The 11,817-nt window shown below is 41.8% G+C and overlaps 2 gene segments (V, D, J or C); both read right to left on the reverse strand.

The window, feature by feature from the left end:
* Window positions 1-269: 269 nt before the first annotated feature.
* Window positions 270-712, reverse strand: LOC129352678 (T cell receptor delta variable 3-like; the record flags this gene model as incomplete). The annotated part of the segment is given in 2 exon segments: window positions 270-574; window positions 648-712. Coding segments are annotated over 2 exon segments (360 nt in total), but the record flags the coding sequence as incomplete, so codon positions are not given.
* Window positions 713-1,548: 836 nt separating this feature from the next.
* LOC129352749 (T cell receptor alpha variable 38-1-like) lies at window positions 1,549-2,793 on the reverse strand. The segment is given in 4 exon segments: window positions 1,549-1,684; window positions 1,735-1,815; window positions 2,288-2,615; window positions 2,697-2,793. Coding segments are annotated over 4 exon segments (642 nt in total).
* Window positions 2,794-11,817: the final 9,024 nt, after the last annotated feature.

An 11,817-nucleotide genomic window follows, 5' to 3' on the forward strand; every position in this document is an offset into this window, starting at 1 on the left:
CAGCTCCGTCTCTGATCTTTGCTGCTTCATGTCTCTGTTGTCTTTGTCTTCAGTCCAACGACTCAACAACCAGTGGAGTGAGGCCCTCTAGTGGCTGCTGTGCAGTACTGCAGGTTTTAGTGGCTTAACAGGGAGTGAGGCCCTCTAGTGGCTGCTGTGCAGTACTGCAGGTTTTAGTGGATTAACAGGGAGTGAGGCCCTCTAGTGGCTGCTGTGCAGTACTGCAGGTTTTTGTTCAGGGTTCTGGTGTTTCCTGTCACTGTGGGCCTCACAGCGCAGTAGTACACAGCAGAGTCTGTCACTGCAGCAGAGGAGATCAGCAGATCCAGGTGCTTCTCTCCTCTCAGGTAAGTGGAGAATCTTGTTGATGATTTCAGAGACTCTGCTGATCTTGAGCTGTTGAGCCCTGAGATGTAGTAGATGAACTCTGGAGGTTTTCCAGGATTTTGTTGATACCAAAAGAAATCATCACCAAGAGCTATCTTGTTGGAGTAACTGCAGGTCAGAGTAACAGAGCTGCCCTCTGAACTGAACTCCTCAGTCTTTGCTGCAGTGAGTTGTTGGCAGTTTACACCTGAAGGAAGAAAGAACTGATGTAAGTGAAGAACAACAAGGATGAGATTATTCTCTGAAAGACTCCAACCAACCTGATCCAGTGATCAGAACCAGCAGAGTGAATCCAGATGTGAGCAGAGACAGCATGTTGAGCAGAGTTAATGTTGGAGAGTTGAGCTGAAGGAGGAAGTTTGAGTCTCTTTTAGAGTTCAGGAACAGACCAGCTCCTCCTCCTCCTCCTCCTCCTCCTCCTCTCCTCCTCTTCATCCTCCTCCTCCTCTTCCTCCTCCTCCTCTTCCTCCTCCTCCTCTTCATCCTCCTCCTCTTCATCCCCTTCATCCTCCTCATCCTCTTCCTCCTCCTCCTCCTCCTCCTCTTCATCCTCTTCATCCTCCTCCTCCTCCTCCTCCTCCTCTCAGCTTCAGCTGCTCAGTTCAACAAACTTTGGCTCAATAGATTCTTCTTCCTTGTTCCTTGTGTCCTTCCATTAAGCCTTAATTTTACTTAGTAAAGTTTTTAAGCAGATCAAACCAAGAACATTATCCATCTGTTGTCTTTGCTGTTATTCATACATTATAATTACTAACATATTAGGAGCTAAATGTTGAAGTGTCGTGTGTGAGTTATATTTTCATTAAATCATCAATGCTTACAAATGATTTTTTTCCACGACAAGCACAATAATGCATTTTCAGTTTATAATGCATTTTATTTATGTATTTATCTTGATATTAAGAAAACATATTTAATTTTTTGCTTTTTGCCTGTTGAAAATGTTTTCCCTTGAGGTTACTGACAAAGCCATTACAAAATATCGCTTTATTCATTTAATTATTCAATAATTTACACTGTGTCAGGTCCTGCTTCAATAGTTTATGTACAATAATTCAATCTGTTTTAATAAACATTGAACCAGTCCGGCCCTCGGCTTGCAGCAAATTAGTTGTTTTGGCCCTTTGTGTTTTTGACTTTGACATCCCTGGGCGCAGGTCTTCATGGACGGGCCCTGAAGACGTTTAGGGTCCATGGAGCCAAACCGGGTCCAGGGTCCATGGAGCCATACCGGGTCCAGGGTCCATGGAGCCAAACCAGGTCCAGGGTCCATGGAGCCAAACCGGGTCCAGCCGTGCTGTGACGGGCCGTCACAGCACGGCTGAGTCCAGAAACCTGAATAAATACCTGCAGCTGGCGATGGTGACGGGGAGAGCCTGGCTTCCTGGACTGTCATCGGGCATGTGAGTTTTGCTTCTGTTGACTCTTCTGTTCAATAAAGCAGATTAATATTGTGTCTGAATCTTTTCTGCTCTTCAGGCCAGGAACTTTGATCCGCCATGTCGGGGCCAGACTGTCCACCATGACACCCTCAAGTCAGGTGATTTGAACAGGCCATCTGACCAAAGGCCAAGGAAGGCAAGGATGAGCGATTTGTTTTTCATCCCTCAATATTAAAGCGACAGCAGAAAGACTACATAGAAGACGATGGATGATATTTTATCATATGAAGGTCATATTTTTCAGAAGTAGTTGATCAGATTTCAAGTCAAATTATTTTTTGTTAATTCTTTTTAAATGTCTTTTTACTTTAATGATTCACCAAACTCACTTCCTGGTTTTCATATTTTCATTTCAAACTGATGAACCAAACACACAGAGGTCTGCTTCAGACTGAGTTCAACCAAACAGGGAGTGAGGCCCTCTAGTGGCTGCTGTGGAGTTCTGCAGGTTTTTGTACAGGGTTCTGGTGTTTCCTGTCACTGTGGGCTGCACAGCGCAGTAGTACACAGCAGAGTCTGACGGACGAAGATCCTGGATCGTCAGAGGAACTGATCTAGCAGTGGCATCCAGGCTGGAGGAAAATCTCTTCTCCGTTGTTTTCCCATCGCCAATCTTAAAGCGGCTCAGGATGAATGTGGGACTGCTGCCTCCCTCCAGTCTGTACCAGTAGAGGTAATGGTTGGATCCACTTGTGTCATAGAGACATTGCAGAGTTGCGTTGCCTCCTTCAGTAGCCATCAAGTCTCTCTCTGGTTGCAGCACGCTGTCGGTCTGTGCTCTGCATTCTGTAAAATACCAACAACAGGATCAGTGTCAGCTCAACAGCAATCTGCTCTGATGTTAGATGAAGATAGCTGAGTTCTTACCGAGGCTGACAACAGCCAGCAGCACCAAGAACAACAGAGGAGGCATGTCTGAGGAGAGAGCAGAAACAGAGCTGGCAGCTCTGTGCTCGGTCTTCATGTGCTGACAGGAGCCCTGTGGTACTCCCCCTACTGGCAAGTTTTATTCAACACATCCCTGCTCTGCCTCACTTCTGCAGAGCAGGGATGCAGAGCAGCCTGGACCTCCCATCTTCCCCAGTTCAGCTCAGATCAGCTTCATATCCCCTGCAGAGTCACTGAGGTTCAACTTTTACTCTGTTTTTCACTGTGGTTTTGCATCTTTGAGTTATTGTTGTGTCAATTAATCTGGGATTTTCAAATAATTTAAAATAATTCAGAGGTAACCAAAATCAAATAAAATGTTCACTGATTTCAAAACTTTGGCTGCCTTGGTGCATTTAGCATCAGTCATGCTCTGGATCGACATCAGACCCTTTAGACGTTTAATTAAAGGTTTTGAATCGTTTACAAGTTGATAATCAATTCAGGTATTTACATTACATTCAATAAATTATCATATTATTGATAATTGATCTGGCATTAGCATGGTTCACTAAAACTACATTTCAGAAGTAGTTGATCAACTACAAAAAAAATATTTTTATTCTTCTGATGTAACATTCTAATTTTATGACTTATTTCACTGCAAATCAAAAATCATAAAAGAAGAAAAGGTTTTGAAATATCCACCTGTATAATTAGTCTATATATTTTATCTAAAGTAATATTCTTTATTAAATGGGTTTTGTTTATATTTGGTTATTCACACATGAGATCAATATAAAACCTTCATCAGTGGGTTTATGTCACTGGAGAAAAGGTTTGATTCATCTGATGTTGTCCATTCAGCTTGTTTGGGTTCATTGTTACAGCTTCACCTTTTACCTTTAACTGGAAAAAACCCCATTAATTAGTATTTAGTTACAAGACACAATTAATTCAATCTGCACATAATATTTACCAGCACCAGACATAAAAACAAAACTGACATGATTAGATTGTGTGGTTCCCCACAGCTGCTCCTGTTCTCGTCTCAAACTTGATGTAATAAAGATGTTATAACAAACATCATGGGCGTTTCCTCCATCAACCTCTCCATTAGAGGTTCTGCAGTATTCCTGCTCTGTTTGGACAGATGAGATGAGAACTCTGATTTTCTTTCCTCTTCTGAACGATGAACTAACAGGTGATCAAACTCAACACCACGAAGAACAAACAAGCAGCAGCATTTTGTAATCCTGACATGGAGTAAAACAGACAGTGTAATCACTGATTGTTTGTCAGTTACTCATCTGATGCCATCAGTTGCAATAGTCATATTTTATAAAAATGATTTATAAAATTATTACTGGGTGTCTTTGACCCCATCAGTCAAAACAATGTGGAATATAAACTTTTATGGTGTCCTCTGGCTTTTGCTGACATGGTTTATTGCATATTGTGCAAATTTTACATAGGTCCACCAATCTTGGACTTTATTACATGTGAGGCTGTGCAGTGTATGAATGCTCTGAATGAACTGTCATCATGTCTCTTATGACAGTAATAACAAATCATTTATTTGACTATTTGTGCAATAATTATACAATCTTGCAATTTTTAAATGTGTAAAGCTTTTATTTCATACCTAAATTCAATGTGTTTAGATTTTCTCTTATGTCATACGTTCTTTTAATCTACGGTTATTTTGATTCAGATCCCAGCAGAGAATCATATAAAATGTCCCATAATAAACTTTTCTCTTTTGACTGGATTTGACTGAGGATGGGAAGCTAAATACGTACATTTTAGAGATCTTAACTTCTTGAAAAATAAATTCTTCAGTTTTTTAAATCTGTTTTATTCTGTGAGCTATCTTCTGACTGTTCATGTAATTCTGAAGCACTTTGATCAACTGTTATTTTGAAAGTTGCTATGGAAATAAATTTTGACAGTTTTTTCTTTTTTTCACAGAACAAGCTTCTTAAAATGAACATGACGCTGTTTCAGACTGAATCCCACCGAAACAGGAAGAACAGAGGGAGTGAGGCCCTCTAGTGGCTGCTGTGCAGTACTGCAGGTTTTAGTGGATTAACAGGGAGTGAGGCCCTCTAGTGGCTGCTGTGCAGTACTGCAGGTTTTTGTTCAGGGTTCTGGTGTTTCCTGTCACTGTGGGCTGCAGAGCGCAGTAGTACACAGCAGAGTCTGACAGATGGAGATCCTGGATTGTCAGGTTGAAGGATTTTATGGTGCTGTTGAGGTCAGCATCAAATCTGTTATTGTTGAACTCTGAAGCTTTATCTTTTGTTGATGACAGCTGCTTCAGCATGTACTTTGGGAAACTGTTTTCTTCTTGCTTATACCAGAACAATGTGGGAGTAAAACTGGTCTCATAAGTACATCCCAGAGTCAGTGATTCTCCTGCTGCTGCAGCAACTTCTCCTCCTGTCTGCTTCACTGAGTCTCCTTTACACTCTGGGAAGAACAGAACATGCAGAGGAAGAGACGGATCAATAAAGATGATTGATTAAAGGAGAACAATCAGCAGCTTTAAAGACTCCATGTAGAGGAAACATCTTTGTATCTTACCAGAGAAAAGAGCAGCCAGAATAATCCACAGCCAATGTTCCATCTGTCCAACAAGGTTTAAATCAGCAGGAGAAAGCAGCTGATGTTCAACATTCAGTCTGACTATTGTTCTCTTCACAGCCAGCAGCGGCTCCAGTGTACATGCAGCCCTGAGTAAACACCGCCTTTGTTGAACTCCACCCCCACACACAAACACACTCCTGTTTCAGTGCACGTTTATTCACTTGTACTGACTCCCATCAATTCTATGATCTTGACATTTCCCCTGAGCCACTTAATTCCCTCCTTAATCCCAACACCTAACTCAAAAATTATGTTTTTATTGTCGGGACATGGCAAAATGTCCTCACAGCTATAAATGTCCAACAATGTCAGTTGTTTGACAAGATTAAGTCCTCATAATGATAGATAAACCAGCACACACACACACACCCTTGAAAACCCCCACATGTGCTAAAACAGCAGATTATCCAATGGAGATAATCTGCTATAATGGAGAGTTTCCCAAAGAGCTACAGTCTCTGCATCTCTTCATGGGTCCAGGCAGCATCCTCAGCTCAGCATATGGCTGAGCTTCGTTATCATTTAAAAAGTGATCAGCTGCTTGTTCACAAACAGCCTCATGGTTTATCTATTGGCTGTCCGATATTTGTCCAGAGAGAGACTCTGAGTTCTCCCAGGAATTAACTCATGATGAACGACTGAAATATTGTCAGCATGTTGGTAAGCTGCAGTCAGGTGTAATAAACACCTGGGATAATAAACATGTTCCTATTTTATTCTATTTGTCCATCAGATTAAAAAAAATTCTTAATTTTGTAGTTTAACAGGGAGTGAGGCCCTCTAGTGGCCGCTGTGCAGTACTGCAGGTTTTTGTTCAGGGTTCTGGTGTTTCCTGTCACTGTGGGCTGCAGAGCGCAGTAGTACACAGCAGAGTCTGTCACTGCAGCAGAGGAGATCAGAAGATCCATCTGGGTTTTATCATCATTCACGTTGAAGGAGAAACCAGGAACCGGATCCTGGAGTTCAGCTCCAGATCCTAAATGAGAAATCAGGAACTCTGGAGGTTTTCCAGGATATTGTCGATACCAGAAGAAATAATCACTTCCAGTAGCTTTGCTGGAGTAAGTGTAGGACAGAGTAGCTTTGCTTTTTTCTACAGCGAACTCTTCATTATGAAGCGCGGTGAGTTGTTGGCATCTGACTCCTAGATGAAGAGAAACCTGTTAGTTTCAGTTTCTGTAAATAAATTCACATTTATTAAACTTTGAAAACGTGTTTTTGAAAAACAGAGACATTGTGACCTGTTAGCAGAGAGGCGATGAGCAGAGACAGACCATAATAGTCCATGATGAGCAGAGTTGATGTTGGAGAGTTGAACTGAACTGAAGGAGGAAGTTTGAGTCTCTTTAGAGATCAGGATCAGTTCAGCTCCTCCTCTTCCTCCTTTTCCTCTCAGCAGAAATAACATGAGAATAAAATAATGCATCAAGCAAATTATGTTTCAATGTACATTCAAAACTTTAAAAAGAAAATCACAGATAAAATATCCAGTTTATGAAGACAAATCTAGTCAGTTTAAATGAATCATCCAGATCAAGTCCATTGACAACTGACAATGCATCAAGTTCAGCTTACTATTGAAATTATATTTAAAAGTTTTCTACCATACCAACTTTATTTATAAAGCACTTTAATACAACCACAGCTGAAACAAAGTGCTGCACATAAAATAGATAAAAACAAATACAGTTTAAAACAACAAACATACAATATGAAACTAGATCTCACTGGAGTTGAAGGCCAAGTGAAATAAATGGGTTTTAAGATGAGCTTTAAAAGTGGACAGTGAAGGGGCCTCTGACCTGCAGGTCATCCATAACTTAGGACCCCGACAGAGAAAGCTCTGTCCCCTCTGAGCTTCCTTCTAGATCTCGGTTCCTCCAAGAGACCCATAAGGTATGTCAGGGTGAAGAAGCTCAGTGAGGTAAGCCGGGGCAAGATCATGCAGCGATTTTAAAACAAACATAGAAATTTTAAAACGGATCCTAAAATAAACAGGCAGCCAGTGAAGTGAAGCCAAGACAGGGTCACATGCTCTCTCTTTCCAGTTCCTGTCAAAAGTCTTGCAGCCGCATTCTGAAGCAGTTGCAGACGTGAGAGCAGTGACTGACTGACTCCCAGATATAGAGAGTTACAATAATCCAGTCGAGTCAAAATAAAAGTGGATCACTGTTTCAAAATGCTGCCTGGAAAGAAAAGATTTTACTGATGCCAATCGCCTTAAGTGATAAAAACTGGACTTAACCACAGCTCTAATGTGGCTGTCCAATTTAAAATCACTGTCCACCTTAAAACCAAGATCTGTAATAACAGGTTTAAAATAAACTGGTTTAAAATAAACGGTTTAAAATGCACCTCCAAGGGTCAAAGGTCAACAGAGGAGGACTCACAGGAGCCACTGGGTCTGAGCACCATCACCTCTGTTTTCTTTTCGTTAAAATGTAAAAAGTTCAAAGCCAACCAAGCTTTAACATCATCTAGACATGCCAGGAGATGTTTGATTGACTGGACATCTTTCTGCTTCAGGGGCAAATAAATCTGGCAATGAAATGAAATCCCATGTTTGCTGAAGATAGAACCCACAGGCAGTAAATAAAGACAGAAAAGCAGTGGGCCCAGAACGGAGCCCTGTGGTACACCATATGGCATTGAAGCAGTAGATGATTCAGAGTCTCTAATATTTACTGGAAATGTTCTGTCCTTCAGGTTGGACCTGAACCAATTAAGAACAGTGTCATCAATACATACAATAAGCTGTAATCACGATATTAAAATGTCGTGGTCGACTGTATTAAAGGCAGCAGTGAGGTCAAGTAAACCCAGCAGATTGTATTGAGTCGTTGATTCTTAATTAAGAATGTTTTAAACATAATAAGCTATATAGTAACACATTTATTTATACTTTATCCATAAAGACGAATTACTGCCAGAATCAACATGTATGTTAGTAAAAGCATTCATTCCTTTGACCTCCATGCTTCAGAGCCCAGCAGACAAAACACCTAAAACTTCTCAGAACATCCTTCAAAATCCTCAACAGGAGACTCAGGAGGGGTGTAAGTTTATTCTGCATTAAAATGATCTCAAAGACAGAAGTTTTGGCATTAAAATTGGAATTTCCACCAAAAATGAGAAAGACATCAGAAATCTATTGCACCGCAAATTCCTGAGAACGTACATCACTTCAGGATCAGCTGAGGAGGTGATGGGCTTCATACATGCAGGGTCAGAGGGAAGGTCATGTCTGAGGTCACATATAGGGTCAGATGTCGCGTCGGCCATGAGCCGCAGGGTTTCCTGGGCCTCCATCAAGCCCTGGTTTAGCTCACCTGGTTTAGCTCACCTGGTTTAGCTCACCAGGTTTAGCTCACCAGGTGAGGCGGTAATCTGCCCTCTTTGTCCTTTGAGGTGTGCAGCGCCCCCATCTGTTCTCCCTGTGAAGTTGACACTGTCAGTCCTTTCTTCTGATTGCATGAAATGACTTGACCTTGTTGACTGGTAAGATGAGACCCTTTCCCCACCATTAGCTCAGCTTCCAATCTGCATTGGTTTTGGGAATAATTAAATCTTGAGTGATTTTAAAATGTGGGAAGTGAAGCCAGTCTTAAACAGAAATCCACTGAGATTTCTGTGGAAAAAGGATTTGCTTATAGCTGCTGATGAAGGAGATGAGAGGTGAACAAAGTTCACTGTATCACGAGGTGATCTGGGCTGAGAGTCCATGTCTAGTTAGGATGTGACGTCTCCGGTGATCTGGAGTGGGACAGATCACACAGAGGAATTTCTGTAAGAAGACAGACAAACTGCATCTCAGGCTGCTTCTTTGGGTTGGGAGGCTGCTTTGCTTTGCTAGTGACTGAGCTGTTTGTGGAGCTGATCCAGAACGTCTGCTATTCTGGGTCGCTGTGTGATGTAGAGCTCCCAAACTCACACACAGAGGAACACAGGTTCCCCAATGTGATTTATAATGCAAGCCATGCAGTCAGGAATGAATCATAAGATAATTAGCATTATTTATTTGTCCCACAGTAATTAAAAATATTTCTTACAAGAGAATCTTGGCCAAGACTGGCAGCAGCACACAATTTACTGAACATTCAGACAGCAAAACAGAAACAGTTCACAGTCATAAATGTACATGTTTCCTTCATGTATGTCTGCAACTGGTTCCAAGATGATGCAGCAGAAAACGATTCAATAGCAACTCATAATAACTAAACCTTATTTACCATTATTTAACCATTAATCAAAAGTTTATTAACTTTGAAAACATTCTTAATTAAGAATGTTTTAAATATAATAAGCTATATAGTAACACATTTATTTATACTTTTTCCATAAAGACTAATTACTGCCAAAATCAACATGTATGTTAGTAAGTAAATGCTTAAATATTCTTTCAAACATTCCTCTAGTTACCGCTGTGCAGTACTGCAGGTTTTAGTGGATTAACAGGGAGTGAGGCCCTCTAGTTGCTGTGCTACTGCAGGTTTTAGTGGATTAACAGGGAGTGAGGCCCTCTATGCTGTGCAGTACTGCAGTTTTAGTGGATTAACAGGGAGTGAGGCCCTCTAGTGGCTGCTGTGCAGTACTGCAGGTTTTAGTGGATTAACAGAGTGAGGCCCTCTAGTGGCTGCTGTGCAGTACTGCAGGTTTTTGTTCAGGGTTCTGGTGTTTCCTGTCACTGTGGGCTGCAGAGCGCAGTAGTACACAGCAGAGTCTGACAGACGGAAATCCTGGATCGTCAGATTAAAGGATTTCTTTTCTTTATTGAAGTCAGCATCAAATCTGTTGTTGAACTCTGGATCTTTATATTTTGTTGATGACAGCTGCTTCAGCATGTACTTTGGGAAGCTGTTCTCTTCTTGCCTGTACCAGAACAATGTGACACTCACACTGCTGTCATAAGTACATCCCAGAGTCAGTGATTCTCCTGCTGCTGCAGCAACTTCTCCTCCTGTCTGCTTCACTGAGTCTCCTTTACACTCTGGGAAGAACAGAACATGCAGAGGAAGAGACGGATCAATAAAGATGATTGATTAAAGGAGAACAATCAGCAGCTTTAAAGACTCCATGTAGAGGAAACATCTTTGTATCTTACCAGAGAAAAGAGCAGCCAGAATAATCCACAGCCAATGTTCCATCTGTCCAACAAGGTTTAAATCAGCAGGAGAAAGCAGCTGATGTTCAACATTCAGTCTGACTATTGTTCTCTTCACAGCACCACTTCTTATTGACACAATGCTGGAGCACAGAGCACAAGGAGAGCGCCGCCTACTGGAGCATGGCGCCCTCTGGTGGAGAGGAGAGGTGGAGTCCAGCAGAGAGGAGACGAGGCTTCAGCAGCTGGGCAGATGTTCAGGAGGAACTGGTTCTACTGGATCTACTGGATCTACTGGATATTGTCAGCAGAAGTGATCAGCTTCTCAACTGGACTCTTCATCCTGGATTGCAGTGAGTTTTTCACAGTTAAATACTAAAGGAAGTGAAAAATGTTGCCAAAACAAATTGGTGCTTTTTATTCTTCCTGTGTTGAGAACGATTGTGACGACAGAGGAAACGTGACCCAGAGATGTGGTGACATCTTCCTCAAACTTTCAGTTCTGTCAGCAGGGCTTCTTCAATTCACTGAACAGTGGGAATCGTTTGGTCTTCTGATGTGTTTCTCCTGATCACATGGTTCTTTTTCTCAAATCTAAATGCAACATTTTGTTTTTGCTCCCATTATTCATCAGCTGAACTAAAACATTTTCACAAACACAAAATAACTGTTTGTCTCAAATATTGTCAACAAATGTGTCTCCTCCTTTGCAGATAATCCCTCCCACCTCACAGGTGTGGCATATCAAGATGCTGATTAGACAGCATGATTATTGCACATGTTGTGCAATAAAAGGCAATAAAAGGCCACTGTGAAATGTGTTGTTTTCCCACAGCACCATCTCACAGATGCTGCAGGTTTTCAGGAAGTTGGCCACTGGCATGCTGACTCCTGATGGGCATACACTCAGCAACATATGAAACAATATCTGGTGGAATCACTATTTTCAGACTGATTTCTTTCTGCCAAGACACTCAAAGAAAGTCCCGTCCTGTTGTGAGGCGATCCGTCTCCCATTCAGGTCGGGACTAATGTCCAGGAGAACAGGCCAATGGCTCCAACCGCTGGACGATTGCTGCGATGCAACGTCAACTATGCAGACGCCTGCAAATGATCTTCCATGACATGCTGGACATGGAGGGACAGGTGGTCCAGGTGTCTCCGTTGGACCATTAGGGAACTGAGAAACGGCAGAAGCACAAACAGCAATAAAGTTGATCAAGTTATTCTTTCAAGGTCTTAATGTCCCTTTTCTGTCCAAACGTGAAAGAACAAGTCACACCGACGTCTTCAGGAGGTCGTCTCCAAAAGAAACCCTTACCTCTGCAGAAATGGCTTTATTGTCAAATCTACAAATATGGCTTCCAGAGC

Source organism: Poeciliopsis prolifica, unplaced genomic scaffold (genome assembly GCF_027474105.1).
Source record: "Poeciliopsis prolifica strain line A6 unplaced genomic scaffold, Auburn_PproV2 SCAFFOLD079, whole genome shotgun sequence".
NCBI classification, from domain to species: Eukaryota; Metazoa; Chordata; class Actinopteri; order Cyprinodontiformes; family Poeciliidae; genus Poeciliopsis; species Poeciliopsis prolifica.